The sequence below is a fragment of the Callorhinus ursinus genome, unplaced genomic scaffold, assembly GCF_003265705.2.
Source record: "Callorhinus ursinus isolate GAN/ISIS: 27379988/994484 unplaced genomic scaffold, GSC_fseal_2.0 scaffold13, whole genome shotgun sequence".
Taxonomy (NCBI): domain Eukaryota; kingdom Metazoa; phylum Chordata; class Mammalia; order Carnivora; family Otariidae; genus Callorhinus; species Callorhinus ursinus.
In genome coordinates this window covers 39,528,630-39,547,977 of record NW_027397075.1, presented here as the reverse complement: position 1 = coordinate 39,547,977, position 19,348 = coordinate 39,528,630, and the positions used below count along the sequence as shown (strand labels likewise).

General features: G+C 36.4%; 1 protein-coding gene across 20 annotated transcripts in view; it reads left to right on the top strand.

Moving 5' to 3' along the window:
* The window catches only part of RNF2 (ring finger protein 2), a 49,215-nt gene extending 31,639 nt beyond the window's left edge, over window positions 1-17,576 (top strand). For 19 of the 20 annotated variants that reach the window (XM_073900109.1, XM_073900097.1, XM_073900100.1 and 16 more), the window contains 6 exons: window positions 5,934-6,022; window positions 8,774-8,934; window positions 9,575-9,790; window positions 14,071-14,343; window positions 15,282-15,453; window positions 15,735-17,576. In XM_073900109.1, the coding sequence (XP_073756210.1) occupies window positions 5,936-6,022; window positions 8,774-8,934; window positions 9,575-9,790; window positions 14,071-14,343; window positions 15,282-15,453; window positions 15,735-15,836 (1,011 nt within the window). In that variant the 5' untranslated portion in view covers window positions 5,934-5,935 and the 3' untranslated portion in view covers window positions 15,837-17,576. The remainder of the gene's footprint in view (window positions 1-5,933; window positions 6,023-8,773; window positions 8,935-9,574; window positions 9,791-14,070; window positions 14,344-15,281; window positions 15,454-15,734) is intronic. The other variant, XM_073900110.1, reaches the window with a different exon arrangement.
* Window positions 17,577-19,348: the final 1,772 nt, after the last annotated feature.

Below are 19,348 nucleotides of genomic sequence, written 5' to 3'. Positions count from 1 at the left end.
TATTTTATTTTTTTTAAAAGATTTTACTTTGTCAGAGAGAGAGCACGCACACAAGCAGGGTGAGTGGCAGGCAGAGGGAGAAGCAGGCTCCCCGCTGAGCAAGGAGCCCAATGTGGGACTCGATCCCAGGATCCTGGGATCATGACCTGAGCGGAAGGCAGATGCTCAACCAGCTGAGCCACCCAGGAGTCCCTCATTTATTTAACTTCTATTGAAAAGCAGCCTCCTTTCTAGGTGTGGGAGAATATTAAGATATATCCAGTCAAGTCAGAGGGGTAGATATATAAGCAACTGTAATGCAATGTAAGTCAGTCCAAAGTGCAGGACATATTTTGTACTTGGCTCCCCCACCCCCCCCAAGTGTAACTCTTTTCTTTGGCTTCTTTCTGGCTTTTTTTTCTTCATCTTTGAATTTCTGTATATGAAAATGATGTGCCATGGTGTAGTGTTTTTGGCATTTATTCTGCCTGGTGTTCTCTGAGCTTCCTGGATCTATGGTGTGGTATCTGACATTAATTTTGGGAAATTCTCAGTCATTATTGTTTCAGTTATTTCTTCTGTTTCTTTCTCTCCTTTTTTCTCCTCCTGATATTCCCATTACATGTATGGTAAGTCTTTTGAGATTAACCCACAGTTCTTGGATATTCTATTTTTTTTTCAGTCTTTGTTCTTTTTTCCTTTTCAGTTTTTGAGGATTCTATTGATCTGTCATCCTCTAGCTCAAGAGTTCTTGCCTGAGCCGTATCCAGGTTACAAAGGCATTCGTCATGTCTGGTACAGTGTTTCTGATCTCTAGCATTTCTTACTGTTTTTTTCTTAGGATTTCTATCTCCCTGCTTACATTGCCCATGTATTCTTATGTCTACTCATTAGAGCCCTTCGCATATTAATCATAGTTGTTTTATTTATTTTTTTTAAAGATTTTATTTGAGAGAAAGAGAGCACATGAGAGGAGGGAGGGTCAGAGGGAGAAGCACACTCCCTGCTGAGCAGGGAGCCCGATGCGGGACTTGATCCTGGAACTCCAGGATCATGACCTGAGCCGAAGGCAGTCACTTAACCAACTGAGCCACCCAGGCACCCGTTTAATCATAGTTGTTTTAAATTCCTGGTCTGATAATTCCGGGACTTCTAGTGCTTGCTTTGTCTCTGCAAATTGTGTTTTTTGCCTTTGGTATGCCTTGTAATTTTTTTCTAGATGGCCAGACATGATGTACTGGGTACAATGAACTGCTGTAAATAGGCCTTTAGGTATGTGGTGATGCGGTGTAAGGGGAGAGGAAGGGCTCTATAGTCTTATAATTAGGTCTCAGTCTTTTAGTGAGACTAATATTATTTATTTAAAAAGAGAGAGGAGGGGCAGAGGGAGAGAGAATCCTAAGCAGGCTCCCCACCCAGTGCATGGATGCGGGACTTCTCTCATGACCCTGAGATCATGACCTGAACCAAAATCAAGAGTTGGATGCTCAACCAACTTGAGCCACCCCAGGCTCGCAGCAATTTTTTTGATTGTAGTTGAGATTTACCTATTTGACACTAATTCCTGTTGGAGTTTCCACTCCTGAATTGCTCTGGTAAGTTGAGATTCCCTGTATTTTGTCTTTCCTGTCTTGGGGGCAGTGGTTTTCTTGTATACTCCCCTTGCTTACGGACCCAAGAAGAGTTGTTGATTTTTTTAGCCTCTATAGTTTTTTACTTGTTAGGACAAAGTGGTGACTAACATGTGGAACTGGAAAACAGAAGTCTAACCTTTTTCTTGTAAAAAAGATAAACTTGTAGTGCCTGGGTGGCCCAGTTGATTGAGTGTCTGACTCTTGGTTTTTAGTTCAGGTTGTGATCTCCAGGTCCTGGGGTTGCCCCTGGCCAGCTCTGCGCTCAGTGAGGGGTTGGCTTGTCCCTTTCCCTCCCTCTCTGCTCCCCACCCCCACACACGTGATCTCTCAATCTCTCTCAAATCTTAAAAAAGTTAAATTTATTAAATCTTTCTATGTAGAATGCATAAGAATTTCTCATCTCTTTTGTATATTCTGCTCTTTGTGGGTAGTCACTTCTTAGGGGTGCTGTGTTGAAAAAACTTTTGGGGGAAAAAAAAAAGCAAAAACTTTTGAGACCACATTAAGCCCCTGCAAAAGGATTGCATGTATGGCAGATCATGCCAGATATTTGCAGTCTCTAAAAGAACATTCTGAATATCGTATTGATATTTCTTCTCCTTTGGTTATTGAAGCTGCAAGCTTTCAAGATCTGCCTGTAACTAAGTTGTTTGTCAGATTTATTTTGTTTCTGCCAAGTTACCTTGTCCAGACTAATGCTCACTTTTCACTTGTACATTCTCTCCACAAAAGTGAGAGCCTACTTTATGCAGGAAACATTTCTGTTTTGTTGGATATCTCTTTATTCAGAAGTATAATTGAGGTGTTTATAATTGGGGATTGGGCCAGGTAGACCTAGATCTTTTTCTTTTGGTACTGCAAAGTTCATCAGGCAGTAGTCATGTAGGAAGCACATTCCTGTTGCTGGAAAGAATCTCTTAAGATTACTTTTTCTGACCTCATTTCTCATCTTCTCTGACTTCATCTCTTCTCTCCATCCTTTCAGATTATAATTATTCCTAGGTGACCCATTCTTGTTTTCTGTCTATATATTAGTAGTATCTATACATAGATAACTCCCAAATACTATTCATTAAAGTGACAGTTCATTCTCCCATGAAAAACAGAAGCTAAATGTGTTTTCACATTCTTGGCTTGGACAAGCAGAAATGCAGCTTCTCAGAAAGGTTATATGTGATTTTGGGGAAGGGTAGAATTTAGATTAAATTTAAACGACATAATATATTGACCTAAAGAAAGAGGAACTAATTCTTAAAAGCTTATCTCTTCAGTGACTGGCAAAAGTAGAAATTTGAGCTTCCTTTTATACAGGTGGATCATGGCCTTTAGGCTATGTATTATGTGTATGCTTCCTGTGTGTGTGTGAATTATGTCTTGAGGCAAAAAAATGGAATTTTAAAATCTTAGATCCTTATTGACCCTCCTTGGCCAGGTCACAGGAGAGGCCACTAAATATTATTCAGATCTACACTGCTCATATATTCTTAAAAAATAGAGCTCGTGGTTTTGAGATTAGCAAGATTGTATCCTTTTTTTTGGTCTCAGGATTACTTGCTGCATTATTTGGTAAGATAGCATCCATTCAGTAGCAGTTAAGACTCCAGATACCAGGAAACATGATTGTAATATAGATAAAAACAGATTGGAAAACTTTTCAAAGCCACAGAAATCCTAGTTTTTCCAAATACCAGGAAAATCTGCTACTACAACTAACTTGTGAATTACTTCCTGAATCTCGTTGCCACAGGAATACAAATATCTAAATATATAATTTGGTTATGTGCAGGAGAACTGGTATCTCTAGAAACGAGCCTTCAGCAGAAGGCTTTTTTTATTTGATGGTTCCCATTAATTTGCTGGGGGAGCTTTCTGGAGACAGAAGAAAGGACTATTCTGTTTATAGTGGGCCTCAGGTTAACAGTTACAGGTTGGGACATGGGAGTAAGATTTGGAATTATTAGAAATTCCCCCTGAGTAATTTTACTTCTCTTAGAGATTCATTATGTCACTGTGGTAGGATTTATGGTAGAAATAATGGCACATGTATCTACCAGGAAACACAAAAGGCTCAAGGAATTTTTGCTTGTTTGGGAGTCCACTAGTTTTGATAAACGAAACCAGTGAAAATACTCAAGGTACACTCAGTGGACAGCCTTGAAATCGTAAAACTTTTTTTTTTTTTTTTAAGATTTTTAAAATTTATTTGAGAGCAAGAGCATGAGCAGGGGGAGGGGCAAAGGGAGAAGCAAGCTCTCCACTGAGCAGGGAACTTGATGCAGGGCTCAACCCAGGACTTCTGGGATCATGACCTGAGCTGAAGGCAGAGGTTTAGCTGACTAAGCCACCCAGGCACCCCAGCCTTGAAATTATGTAAAAAAAAAAAAAAAAAAAGTCACAACTCTCTCATCTGAAATGTTTGATTATATTTATTTCAAATTTTTGCTTGGGCAAGGGAGAAACTTCATGTGGAATGTGGCTTTTGTTAAAGGAAGAGGGCAAGGTATGCAGAATTTTAGAGGGGGCTAGAATAGAGGTTAAGTTTCAGTGAAGTGCTTTTACTTCTCAAAGCAAAGTTGAGCTAATTGCTGATTGGGTAAGTTCTTGATAGCAGATCTGTTTAAATGGTGTTTGCCGGAAATGGGAAGTTTAGTTTCCTGGATATAAATAGGTCATGTCCTTCATTATCTACATGCCAGTGTAGAATATATGATTTACTTAAATATTCAGGTTGTGTCTCCTGGTAGGTGTGGGATTTTTATGTCTACTGGACCACTCTACTTCAGTGGCCCATAAATAACTGGAACTCAGTATTTATAGCAACTCCAACCCACACCTTCCTTCTATTTTCTCCATCTCAGTAAAGGGATGGTTGCTTTCCCGAAGTCATATTGGACCCTCCTGTCTTATATCAGTGTCAAATGTATCATTAAGTCTGTCTCATTCTCTCTGCCCATGCTTAACTGCTTTGGTTCAGATAGTTAACATCACTCAGGTTTTTGTTAACAGCCTCCTCACTGGTCGTCTTACTGCTGTTTACTTTTTGTTCTTCTACCTTCTGCACTACTGCTTGAGTTTCTGTGAAACTATTTGATCACATCACTTTCTTGTTTAAAAATTCCAATAGCTTCCAAATACAGGCATACCTGGTTTTCATGCCTGTCTTCATACATGCTGTTTTACCCTGTCTGGAACCCTCTTTTCTGCTCCCATTCCAGTGTAGTGATCTCTTAGTTTTTAAAATACTCCATCTCTGCTGAAGCTTTCCCTGACTCCTCAAATTCCCTGATCCTCTTCTGTAATTCCCTATTGTTAGTTCCATACTGCTGCTTAGACTTTATCTTGTCAGATTGTAGTTTACTTACTTATATGTATTTCCTTCTTTTTAGGCTATGAATTCTGAAGCAAGGACCTAGAGCAGTTCTGTTTGGCTAATAATAGATACCTACTAAATATTTTTAATATCTGGAGCTCCTTCTTTTTCCTATGCCAGATAAGAGTTAGTTTTCTAAGACCATCTTCCTCACATGTGTCCTAGATCCCATTCCCCTATTCAAAGACAAGCACAGAAATTGGTCTTAACATTGTTCAGTTTATTCATAACTAGAGCGGAGAGGTGGCATTAATATCAAGGGTGGTGAGGAGACCTTGAAATCACGTTAGACTGTGAGCAGTAGGAGAAACTAGAATATCTAGCCAAAAAGAAAGAAAAATCAAGTGGGATATGATAACAGTATCCAAATATTTGAAAGGCTGTCATGTAGAAAAATTATTAGTTTTAATCACTGTGCCTCCAGAGGGCAGCTGTAGGATGAAGAGGTGCAGTTTTGGGTTCAGCATTAGGAAGAGCTTTCTGAACATTATAAGCTGACTTACTAAATCAGGGGGATTTTTCATGAGTAGAGCTGTGAAAGTAGAGGCAGAGTGACCAGGAGTTTAAAGTATTATAAAGTTGATTTTGTTATCTCTGGCAAGAATTGACCATACTGGAGAGTCTTAAATTTTCCTGATACAGTTCTAAGTTCCATGACCTTGAATTTTTGAAGCATATTTATTGTTTAAGATTAAGACAGATTTCTGTATATACAGTAATTTTAGCTCTTTCTGTGTGCTACCTGTTGGGTATTCAGAGATCAGTGATGGTCTCTTGCACTGAGATAGCTTGTACTTATAAATGAAAAGATTCTTGTGCTTTTAATTTTTGAGGGGTGTGTGTCATTTCTATTTTGATTATTTTCAGGATTCACGATTCCAGAAAATCAATTTTGAGATTTACTTTCCTTCCAGGTACTAAAATTGTTTTTCTTTCCTTTTTATTCTTAGCAATGTCTCAGGCTGTGCAGACAAACGGAACTCAACCATTAAGCAAAACATGGGAACTCAGTTTATATGAATTACAACGAACACCTCAGGTAACGTAGACTAAGATGAACTTAGGGGAAATAAGACACATTTGGAAACTGGGATACATTTTTAGAAAATGAAAACTCGGAAGAACATAATGGTAATAATGAATTTATATACAGGTAGTCTTGTGTATGTTTGGTTTACACTTTATTCATTGATTCAACAAATAATTTTAGTGTGTACTATATACCAGATTCTATGCTAGGCACTAGGTGAAGTGAATAAAATAGATGTGGCACCAGCTTATGGAGTTTAGAGACATTAAATGAATAAATGTCCGCGGAAGTACACATTTGAGAAGTTGTGTAAAGGGGGAAAGTCCTCAGTGCTGTAATAAATAATGATGGGAGGGGGCACTGGGTAGATTAAGAAGGTAATAGTTTGAAGTAGATAAATATGCCTAAGACTGAACTCATTTTGAGATGCCTGTTGGGCAGGCAGAGATGTTAACCTAGGGGTCTGGACTAAATACAAAATTTTGGGGGTTGTCAGCGCATTTTAAGCAATGAGAATAGGATAAGATCACCTGAAGAGACATAAGCAGAAGGGCCCAGGATTTCATTCAGAGGAGCTTCAACATTTAGAAATAAAGGAAAAAATGGAAAAGAAGCTGGCAAAGGAGACTGAGAAGGAACAGCCAAAGTAAAGAAAAATAGGATATGGAGAGAGAGGATCAAAATCTAAGAGGAGGTTTCTTGAAGAGGGGAGGATGTAGTTACTGTGTTTGACGCTACTGAGAGGATAAATAAAATGATTACAAACGTGTACATTGTGTGTGGCAGTGTGTCCTTATACATCATGACCTTGGCAGGAGTAAATTCACTTGAATAGATTGTGCTATATTGAAGGGGGAAAAACGTGAAAATGTGTAGGTAATTTTTCAGAGAAGTTTGGTTCTGCAGAGAAGCAGAGACATGGAGTAGAAACTGGAGGGGAAGATGGAATTGGGAAGTTTTAAATTTTGTTTATAAGATGGGAGATAGAGGTGCACCGAGGACATCCTGGTGCCCTGCATGGCTCTAAGGTGTATCGTTCACATTTCACTATACAGCAACTCCATGCGGATACCACTCTAGGCTGATTTAGTGTAGAGTCTGAGATTGCTGAAGCCTGAGAGCAAATAAAATAATCGAAAGGATATACTTGAAAGGGAGGAAGGAAGGTAATTTTATAGGAAGAGGCATATCTTCTCTTTGTAGGAAGAAAGAAGATGATTTATAAAGATGTCATAGAAAATGAGAGCTCTCGATGAAATTTGAGGTAAGGTAATTTTTTGAATGTTCAGATGTAGGAAGTTCTGCAGATAGAAGAAAAGGTGTGAAATAGCGTAGAATAATCAAGTTTGTTACGAGAGAAACTAATTGCTGAGCAGTGTTGAACGCCCATTTGAAACTGGTGAAATTTTTAGTGTTACCAGTCTGGTTGTATGGTTCCCCCCTTTTTTCTCCCACAGTACTACACACCTGCACAGGCACATAGATGGGGAGCATGGATGTTCGGGTTTGTCCTGGGCTGGGATTTTGCTTGGCAAGTTCTAAAGAGGAAGAGGACAGACTTGGTTACTAGCTGAGTCGTTGTCATACTCTGATAGTTTCCTCATTTGTAAAATGGAGGCTGTAATTTCTAAATCAAAAGTTTGTGTATTGAATTAAGTAAATGAAAATACTGAAAGTGCTTTCTAAAGAGAGGTTGAGACATAATAAGACACTCAAAAATAGTGGTAGTTATAAATGTAAAGATACTTTACTTGAGTCCCTCGTGGACAATATCTGTAGTTTCTCTGTCTTTCCTTATAGGGTCTTTATTCTTTGACCCTGTAGGGGAAACACAAGTGTGGAGAGCCAGTGGAAGTAGGAAGTGTCAGTAACATATGGGAAGCCTTTTATTTCTACCTGTACCTTCCCCTTCAGTAGCCACCTACGAGACCTCTTTTTACTCAATCCGTAGGAACCAGTATCGGTGACTTTAGAGCGAGGTAAATTTGTATTCAGTGCCACCTTGTGGGAAAGGTAGGTAGTGGTGAAGAGCATGGGAGTCACTCATCTCTGCACCTCGGAGATGTGCTGGAATTCTACACTGGAACTCCAAATGCATTTTTACACTGAAACATTTTTACACGTAACAATTAGAAATACTAATACTGGTACGGTGGATTAAATTAGTTTGTAGGTTAGCCTGAGAACCTGACCACTTTGTATAAAACTGCTTCTGTGGGTCAAGACTTAAGGTTCAAGAAGTGATTTTAAAAATGAAATCCTGTTAAACTGTATGTAAATTAGAAATACTTGTATTGGAATCTTAAAATCTTTAAATGGATGACATGAAATACATAGTTTGTTATCAAAATGGTAGAGTTTGTGAAGATAGAAGAATTAAAGTTTATTTAGCCTTAATTTCCTCATTTTGAAGGTAAGAAGACAATGTTAAATTATTATTTAGAGTCCTGTTAATATGGCTAGAACTTAAGGCATTTGATTCCAAATTCAGTTTGTGTTTTTTTTATTATGTTACTTGGCTTTTAAACACATTAATATGTTATTTTTAGCATTAAAACAAGAACATTGATATAATACAGTGGTGGGGCTGAGGAGGGTTGGGGAAGATTATGATAAAACACTTGGAGTTGACAGTGGTGGCGGCTGGGTGATGGGTATATAGATGTTCATTTTTGTCATTTTCAGTACTTTTGTATGTTTCAGCTTGTCCATAATAAAAAAAAATAGGTAGCATTTAATTTTAAAGTGACTCTTGTACAGGAGGCAATAACGGATGGCTTGGAAATTGTGGTTTCACCTCGAAGTCTACACAGTGAATTAATGTGCCCAATTTGTTTGGATATGTTGAAGAACACCATGACTACAAAGGAGTGTTTACATCGTTTTTGTGCAGACTGCATTATCACAGCCCTCAGAAGTGGGTATGTTGAAATGAGTTATACTAGGTATTTAATTATACCAAGATGGTGCTATATGGATGGGTTTTGAGAAATAATACTCTCTTAAAAATATTCATTTGAGAACTGGAAGTTTTTCTAAAGTCTTAAGTTTTAATTATTGGAGAATCTTTGTTTTGAAAAAGTTGATTTTATACAATTTTAAAAGCTTTATAGCATGAATATTTGTTTTGAGGAAATTACAAACCATGAAACTATGGTTCTTCCATTTCTAAATTTAAAAAAATCTTTATGAATGCTATTTTAATAAAAGAATTGATAACATAAATTAATATGTGTTAGTGGGTAAATTTTCCTTGTAGGGCATGGATATCAGGGGAAATTTATATTAGCAAGGAATAGGTTTTTATTTCTAAAATGATTATACATAAATTATCATTGGGAAGTATTCGAAGTTTTGCCTGTTGGCAAATACTGCCTGAAGTTCCCAAAATCTTGCTTACCCTCAAATCAGATTTTCAAAGAAATTAGGTTAATCAGTTTAAATTTCTGTCACTGGGTAAAGGTATTGGAATAGAGGTAACTATCCAGAAATTGGATATTTTTGTTGTTAGCTCAAAGATACTGACATTGTTTACATTTTCTTTCCCCTCTTTTTATTTAGCAATAAAGAATGTCCTACCTGTCGGAAAAAGCTAGTTTCTAAAAGATCACTAAGGCCAGACCCAAACTTTGATGCACTCATCAGCAAAATTTATCCAAGTCGTGATGAGTATGAAGCTCATCAAGAGAGAGTATTAGCCAGGATCAACAAGCACAATAATCAGCAAGCACTCAGTCACAGCATTGAGGAAGGACTGAAGATACAGGCCATGAACAGGTATACAGGGGAAGAAGGCCAGCGATGGTGGCCATTTTTCTGAACACTTTTATTAAAATACTGAATTTACTGAATAGCCTCCTCTTTGAAAAAGATACAACGTAGTAACAAATTGTAGTTCTGCATGGTTACCTTTCCATGCAGGCATAATACCTTTTCTCCAGGCATTAATAGGGTATTCTGTTTACAGTACTATTCTCTGTTGTACCCACTTTCCCCTCCACTTACCATTTCTTTTCTTTTATTTCTATAGCAAAACTGCTTGAAAAAGTTGTTTGTGCTCACTATTTCCAGTTCTTCTCCCATTCTATTTTGAACCCCTTGTTGTCAGACTTTTATCCCCTCCCCCACCTCCGTATCACTTTATCAAATTTTCTAGTGACCTCCAAATTGCAAAATCTAATTGCTGATTCTCAGACCTCACTTTCCTGTCTTGCTCAGTAGCATTTGACACAGTTAATTTCTCTTTGAATCGTTTTCTTCACTTGGCTTTCAGGAGACAATATTCTCCTGGTTTCTTTTGTGTGAATTAGCCATTCCTTAACTCAAATTTAACATATCCAGTACTGAACTTTTTATTCTTACCCCTACTTCTCTTCATTCTTGCTCATTTCATTTGATGGCAACTTTGTCATTCCATTTGTTTTAGCCAAAAACTTTGGAGTCACCCTTAACGTTTCTCTTTTTTCTCACGTATTGTATATTCCAGTCTGTGAATAAATATATTTTTAACTTTTCCCATAATTTATCCAGATTGGTCTAGGCCACCACCATCTTTCATTTGAAGTGAAATAGCCTCCTAATTGATCTTTCTACTTTCCATGCTTTTCCTTACTAAGTCTATTCTCAGCACAGCAGCCAGAGTGATTCTGTTAAATTGTAAGTCAGATCATGGTTCTCCTTTGCTTTGAAGCCTCTTAAATCTATCTTCTCTTCACTTTCAGGTTTAAAGACCTTAATGATAGCTTTCAACACCCTACACAATTTGGGCACTTTCTTACCCTCATTCTTGTTTCCTTTCTGATACTTATTAATATATTCAGGCCTCAGTGAGAGTCATCATTTTCCAAAGTAGGAGATGCCAGTAAAGCCCCATCTCAGTCTGGTATTTCTCACCTTGGCTGAACATCAGAATCACGGGAAGTTCTAAAATTTTAGGACCTCCAGTATCATCCCAACCAAGCAAATCAGAATCTTTGATTGAGGTCCAAGCATTGCTATTTTTAAGGTTCCAGAAGTGGTTTTGAAGAAGATGTGCTACATTGTAACTGCATTAAACTGACAACTCTTTTAGCAAAGTAAAATAAAATATTAAGTGTTGAATGTATTTTTATTTTTTTATTTTTAAAGATTTTATTTACTTGAGAGAGCACAGAGTGAGTGAGAGTGAGAAGCAGGCTCCCGCTGAGCAGGGAGCCAGACATGGGGCTCCGTCCCAGGACCCTGGGATCATGACCTGAGCCGAAGGCAGACGCTTCACTGACTGAGCCACCCAGGCGCCCCTGAATGTATTTATTTTTAAAGAGTTATGCATTTCTAAGAGTTTGAGGGACTTGAATGGTGTTCATTTTAGTCTTTTAGCAGGACAAAGAGTCCCCTTTCCAAAATCTTTTATAGATAGTCCTTTGATTTTGCTTGAACATTTCTAGTGGTGAGAGTATGTGATAGAAGTTCCTTCATTTGTTCACAACTTACTACAGCTTCCTTGCTGTTCTTCAAATTTCTGAAGCAGTGGTTTTGTCTCAAGGCCTTTTTTGTATTTACTCTTCTCTTTAAGGAACCCTCTTCCAGATAATCCACATGGCACACTCACTTTCTTCAGATGTCTGCTAAGTTCCCATCTCCACCTCAGGAATCCAACCATCTTACCCTCCCTTCTTCATTTTTCTCCACAGCACTTATTCTATGACATGTATGTGTTACCTGCTGCACTAGAACAATATAAGCCCTTAGAGGGTAGAGAGACTGTCAGTATTACTGATTCTTAAAACTCCAGTGCATAGAACCATGCTTGGCTTCAAGTAGCTGCTCAGTAAATATTTTTGAAGGTGTGAATTTTTTTTGAGTTTTTCTTTTATATTGAATTAAAATTAGTTTTTTTTTTTTTTAAAGATTTTAATCATTTATTTGACAGAGCGCGAGAGAGCACAATCAGGGGGAACAGTAGAAGGAGAGGGAGCCTAATGCAGGGCTCGATCTCAGGACCCTGGGATCATGACCTGAGCCAAAGGCAGACGCTTGACCATCTGAGCCACCCAGGCACCCCTTAAAATTAGTTTTTTATGTGTAGCAGTCTTGATCTGTCTTTGTCAAAATACTTATATTGGATTCTATACTTATTTTAGATTCTTCTGTCTAGTAGTTCTTTAAATAGTAGAGTTAAATATATATTTAAATATTTAACATATATTTAAATATAAATATATAAATAAAGATATATATATTTAAATATAAATATATAAATAAAGATATATATATATTTATTTAAATATTTTATCTGTTTACTTGTCAGAGCATGCACAAGCAGGGGAAGCAGCAGGTAGAGGGAGAAGCAGACTCTCCGCTGAGCAAGGATAAAGGCTAAATATTGACATTTCTAATTACTGTTATTGTTCCTCATATGACATTCAAGTTTGATGGTGTAGGTCTTGAAATGGCTACTTCTAGAATAGTATGTAATATACATACGATTTGGTAAATGTAAGATATAATAAGCTCTTAATCTCTATTATGAACATTATTTTAAGAATGATACCTGAAATAAATTAACCTAGCTCTATCAACCTCAAACATTTCTGGAAAGAAGTTTGGATGAAAATAAATACATTAAGACAAGTAACCCTGTTTAGATTATAGTCAACTGAAACAACTTTGCTTTTGCTTTACTTGTAGATTTTAGGAAAATTTAAGTATGGTCTTTATATTTTCACCGTTGAATTTTTCTGTTTCATTATTTTGGCCTGTTCATATCATATATATGTATTTTAAATTGTGATAAAAAAGATATAATGTAAAATTTATCATCTTAACCATTTATAAGTGTATAGTTCAGTATCGTAAATACATTCACATTAACGTACACCCAATTTTCAGAACTTTTTCATCTTATCAAACTGAAACTCTGTACCCATTAAACATCTCATTTCCTCCTCCTCCCCTCATTTCCTGGCAACCACCATTCTACTTTCTGTTTTATGAATTTGACTACTTTAAATACCTCATAGACATGGAATCATGATGGTTTATTTCACTTTTTAAGACTAAATAATATTTCACTGTATCTGTTTACATCTTTTTGGATCGTAGTTTTGTCATTTGACATATTAATGATCCCTCTTAATTTTAAAATGATCTGTAGATTTCATAAGCAGTATTTTGTGGGTTTTTTTTGTTGTTGTTTTTTAAAAAAGTTCTCAAGCATGTTTCCTAGGCGGTGGGCTGTGATTTCCTTGTCCTGGCAGTAAACATGCAATAATGATACTAAGAAGTGCAGGTCATTTCTTCATATTTCTTTCGTATACAGATAAAGAGGGGGGCAATGTGGCAGAATGTTATCACATCAGCTCTAGTTCTGGCACTTACTAGCTTATAACCATGGAGCTTCGAACTTCATTTTCTTTGGTTTTCTCAACTATAAAATGACGATAATGTTAACTACCTTGATGATTGTTTTGATGAGTAAGTCAGATCTGTACACAAAGCACCTTGCCCGGTTATTTATTTATTTTTATATTTGAACTTGTTAGACTGCTTCTGTATCCAATCTTGTAATTTAGCTATCCATCTCATTTTTCTCACTAGCATAACTTTATATTGCATAGCAGACTTTGAGTGAGGTTGGCAGGGAGGGACTGCTTACCGTTCCGCTTAAGTCTTGTTTCCCTAAGAGCCTTTAATTAAAGAGGCATGAATATCTTCCCTTAGAACTTTTACATCTTCATTTCTGAATCATGCCTTTCTTTAGATTTAAAATCTCATAACAAAAAAATTTATCAACATGTAAATAAGGCCAATATAGGCCAGTAATTCCTATCGTCAACAAAGAAAATTATTAAGTGAATACGAACATTTGTTTAAGTCATTCAGCTGTATGTGTGTGAGTGAGGTTCTTCAGAACTTCTGGGACATGAAGTTTCAAAATAGATGCCATCCAGCTTGGAGCAAATTCAATTATGAAGACTTTTTTAGAATTCTAAAGTTCAGTAAACATGTTTCAAAATCAATGCATTGAAAAGGTCCAAATGTAAATTTTATGCAACCCCTTATTTTTCCTTCACTAGATTACAGCGAGGCAAGAAACAACAGATTGAAAATGGTAGTGGAGCAGAAGACAATGGTGACAGTTCTCACTGTAGTAATGCTTCCACACACAGTAATCAGGAAGCTGGACCTAGTAACAAACGGACCAAAACATCTGATGATTCCGGGCTTGAGCTTGATAATAACAATGCAACAGTGGCAATTGACCCAGTAATGGATGGTGCTAGTGAAATTGAATTAGTGTTCAGGCCTCATCCCACACTAATGGAAAAAGATGATAGTGCACAGACAAGGTAAGTGTGTAGGTTAGCTTCAGATTATCTGAATTCATAATACTTAATTTGGAGTTAAAAGGCAATTTTGTGTAAGAAGTAAGGGCTGTATTTGTCATACCATTGATTGCCAGGGTTCTTTTGGACGTTCAGGCTGCCTAAATTGTAGTTTTCCTTCTTCTTTGTGTGCTTCCTACCCACATTTGTGTATCCAAAAGGAGTGACCCTGGGGCACCTAGGTGGCTTAGTCTGTTAAGTGTCTGCCTTCAGCTTAGGTCATGATCCCAGAGTCCTGGGATGGAGCCCTGTGTTGGGCTCCCTGCTTAGTGGGGAGCCTGCTTCTCCCTCTTCCTCTGCCCCTCCCTCCACCCACTCATGCTTTCTCTCTCACTCTCTCTCTTCATATAAGTAAAATCTTAAAAAAAAAATAATAGGAATGAGCCTCCTAGATAGAGGGGGAGGAAGAGTCCTTTAAATTTAACTCGTTCAGTGAGTGATTGAATTATAAACCATGCTTTTCAAAAAAGTCTCAAGATTAGTATTTCTTGGCTCTGTCTCAAAAACCAGAAAATCGATCAGTTCTTAGTATAACATTTGCTCAAAATTTTATTATTCCTCTTGCTGCTGTAGATGGCAGAATTCTGCTTCTTGGGGTTGAGGGGTATTCCCTCCCTCCCCTGTACTCCTTGTATTTGTTTGATTTTTGTCATTTTATGTCATATTTATGGATGGTAAGGTAGGTAGAGCTTTCTTGTCCTTGTAGACAGATGGTGAATTGTGTACTTTCCCCTCTTCTGTACTTTTCAATAAAAAATGTTTAGGCAATAGAGGAATAAATTTTTAATGCTATTTTGTTAGTATTTGAGACATTTACATTTTATTTAGCTTGTTAGAAATGTATTCTATAATTTGAGTATGTTTTTATCATTAATGTAGAAATTAAATTATTATTTTTCCAGATACATAAAGACCTCAGGTAATGCCACTGTTGATCACTTATCCAAGTATCTGGCTGTGAGGTTAGCTTTGGAAGAACTTCGAAGCAAAGGAGAATCAAATCAGATGAACCTTGATACAGCCAGTGAGAAGCAGTATACCATTTACATAGCAACAGCCAGTGGGCAGTTCACTGTGAGTATTTAAAAGAATAGGCTGTTGAAACTGGGAGCACATTCACCATCTTAGACTGGCAGGTGTTTTGGTGGGGCCTAATAAAAATGGTTCAGGATCCTGAGACCCTGCAGAATGAGAAATTGCAGTGGGGTACCTTTTTGATATCTTTTGGTTGTCCTTTTATGAATAGTATAAGTGACAAGTTTTATCCTAAGATTTAAAAAAACAGACTTTGATGTTTGTTTCATCTCACTCCTCTGCTTTGAGCAGTTTTTTAATTCTTTCTTTTTCTGTTTTAGGTATTAAATGGCTCTTTTTCTTTGGAATTGGTCAGTGAGAAATACTGGAAAGTGAACAAACCCATGGAACTTTATTATGCACCCACAAAGGAGCACAAATGAGCTTTTTACTAAAACCAAGTCTGAGAATGAACTTTTTTTATAGCCTATTTCTTTAATATTAAAGATGTAACGTCTTTACTTTTATGGACAGAATCTTGGATATGTTGTTCAGTTTTCTTTCTGAGCCAGACTCGTTTACACTATTAGAATCTTTTCCCCTTAATTTAAGATTTCCTTTTTGGAAGGGACTGCAGTTATTCAGGACTTTTTCTTTCCTTTAAAAATATATCTAAGTTGTATGTTTTCATGAAGTATGGTTCCATTTGGAGCACTCCCTTTTGACCCAGGAATTTTTCATAGTTCCGTATCCTTAAGATTCAGTTGGCTATCCTTTTCCCTCCCCTCGAAAGTTTTTTAGGCCTACAGAATGTTAAATAATAAGTATTTTGACTTTTTTTCCTGGAGTCTTGTATATTTATAGTTTTCTATATAAGCTGTAGTATCTTCATGAAGACCAAGGCTCAAATTTACTGTGCTTAAAAAACAATTCTCATAGGATTATTATTTTCATGGTATTTTCTTCCATAATATCTCATTTTTTAAAAAAAGGTTCTTTATGAACTTAGTGTCCATTGTCATGCAATGTTATTTTTTTCCATTTTTTCCCTCTAATTTTGTGGAATTTCTGATCCTGGGAAAGAGAAACAAAATGTCAAGTTCTATGAGAACTTGGTTCATTTACAGATTTCACTGAAGAAAGAAAAATTGGTCTTATGTAGTCTTCAAGTGTATATTTAAAGAGGTCTTTTGTATTAGCTTTACTGTCACTTCAGTTCCTTTATTATGTGTGTTTGATGTTTTTTCCTATTAAAATACCAGAGATATGGAGATATTTTGCACTTTAGCCTTGATGAAAAGTACAAGATATGTTCAAAGCTTCCCTGATTCTTTTCTTATTGATAGCCACGTAAGTTTCAAGAATAACATGGCACACAGAACTGACAACTGGAAGAAAAAGTTTGCTTCTGTTTGAAAAGTGGTTCAGCATTTTGGGTGGCCCTATCAGTTTATCAATTTGGTGCTCTGCTAATCACACTCTAGAGAAGCAAGTTAATGGAGCTTGAGCCCTGCCCTAGTAAAAGATTATTCTGTAGAAGAATGTCAGCAAGTAGGGTAAAATCATTTTATTCTTATTAATTTAGTTTTATATTGAGGGACAGTGTTGGGCTTTTGGAGCCAGAAGGCTTTATGAAGACAGATCAGAAATAAGATTGACTTGTGTGTTACTTTTCATCACTGTCCTGATGCCAGGTATGTTTCCAAGTTTATAATTATCACAGTATTTACAAAGACTTGATTGCATTAAGAAATTAACCCCAAAGGGTTTTTTTTTTTTTTTTTTTTTTGCCAGGGGTGAGTAGTCCTCCAGTACCATTGTAACTAAATAACTTGTCTAGTCATTGTAAATATTTATCTGTTATTTTTGACAGATTAGGGCCAGCTTGATGTTTTAAATCTTCAGTCCAGTATGAAAATTTAAAGGTTCATTAAATTTTTTAGCATTTTATTGAAAATATTTAAAATCTGTTTTTACAGTTTTATTGGTAATCTGTGCCATGAAATTTGAAGACCACCAAAAATCAAGGGAAATTTTGTATTCAGTTCCTTTTCTGGTGTAATGTTAAGTTGTATAGATTATTAATGCATGTCCACTGAATATAACCCTGGTTTTGTGATATAACTGCTTAGATTTTATTGGTGATATTAGATTAGTGGTTGCATTAAATAACTAAATTCCCATTGTGATTAATTGAAATTTTGTCTTGAAGCAGAAAATTGTGAATATAAGCTTTGTGCTTAGAGAATGTGTTTCTATCTGTCGGTATGGGAGGATGTAAACTCTTTGCATCATTAGTGAATTCATTAGATGTGTAATTCTTTGCAAAATATAATAGGTATTTGGTAGAGCATTGAGTGTAGTGTGCATGTGCACGTGTGCGTGCACATGTGTATGTGTTTGGTGGGTGGGTACGGTTTACCATCACTACCAACCAACCAAGGTTTTGTAAAGTATTCTCTAAGTAACTTCTATACCCACACTTTCAGTTGAAGAACAAAAGGCTCACCAAATGCAGTAGGGCCTTTGGATACATTATCATTTTAAAATTTATTATAGTAAAATATACATAACCAAATTTACCATTTGAACTATTTTTATGTGTACAAATCAGTGGCATTAAGTACATTCACAGTGTTAGGTACATCACTATTATCTAGTTTCACAACTTTAAATTCATCATCCCAGACAGAAACTCCCCGTTCCTCTCCCCACTCTCATCCCCCAAGCCCTTGGTAACGTTTATTTTTTCTCTCTTTGAAGTTGACTATCTTAGGCACCTTTTATAAGTGGAATCATATAATATTTGTCCTTTGTGTCTGTCTGATTTCATTTAGCATAATGTTTTTAAGGTTCATCCATGTTGTAGGTTTATGTCACATTTTGTTTAACCATTTTTCTTTGGATGGACACAGATTGATGGACACTTTTTGCTGTTTGAATAATGCTACCATGAACATTTTTGTACAAGTATCTGTTTGAATCCCTGTTTTAAATTCTTTTGAGTATATACCTAGAAGCAAGGTTGCTGGAATATACAGTAATTCTATGTTTAATTTTTTGAGGAATCCCAAACCATTTTCCCCAGGGGCTGCACCATTTTATATTCCCACCAGCAATGTACTAGGATTCTAATTTCTCCACATTGTCACCAACACTTGTTATTTTTTTTTTGTTTTGTTTTTAGTAGTTATCCTAATGAGTGTAAGTTGTTATTTCATTGTGGTTTTGAATTACATTTCCCTAATGGCTTGTGATACTAACTAAACATCTTTTCATGTGTTTACTGGATATATGTATATCTTCTATGAAAAAATGTCTATTTAAGTCTTGCTCATTTTTAATTGGGTGGTGGTTTGTTGCGTTGGAGTTTTTAATCTATTATCAGATGTACGATGTACAAATACTTAGTCCCATTTTGTGGGTTGCCTACTTACTCTTGATGGCGTCCTTTGGTACACAAAATTTCTAATTTTGATGAAGTCTGGTTTGGCTATTTGTGTTGTTGTTGTTGCCTGTGCTTTTTGTGTCCTATCCAAGAAAGCATTACCAAATCCAGTGTTAGGAAGATCTTCCTATGTTTTCTTCTAAGAGTGGTTTTAGTTCTTACACTTAGGTATTTGATTCATTTTGAGTTTTGTGCATGGTAAAAGGAAAGGATTCAGTTTTGTTGTTTGCTTTTGGATATCCAGTTTTCCCAGCACCATTTGTTTGAAAAGACATGCTCTTTCTCCATTGCATTGTCTTGGCCCTCTTATGTGAAATTAATTGACAATGTATGCAAGGGTTTATTTCTGGGCTCTGTATTCCATTGATCTATATATATGACTGTCCCTTTGCCAGTAGTACAGTTTCGATTACTGTAGCTTTGCTATAAGTTTTACATTATAATTTTAAATTCTTTGAACCTTTGAAGAAGATCATGTTTCCCTTGTACATTTTAGGAAATTGAGGT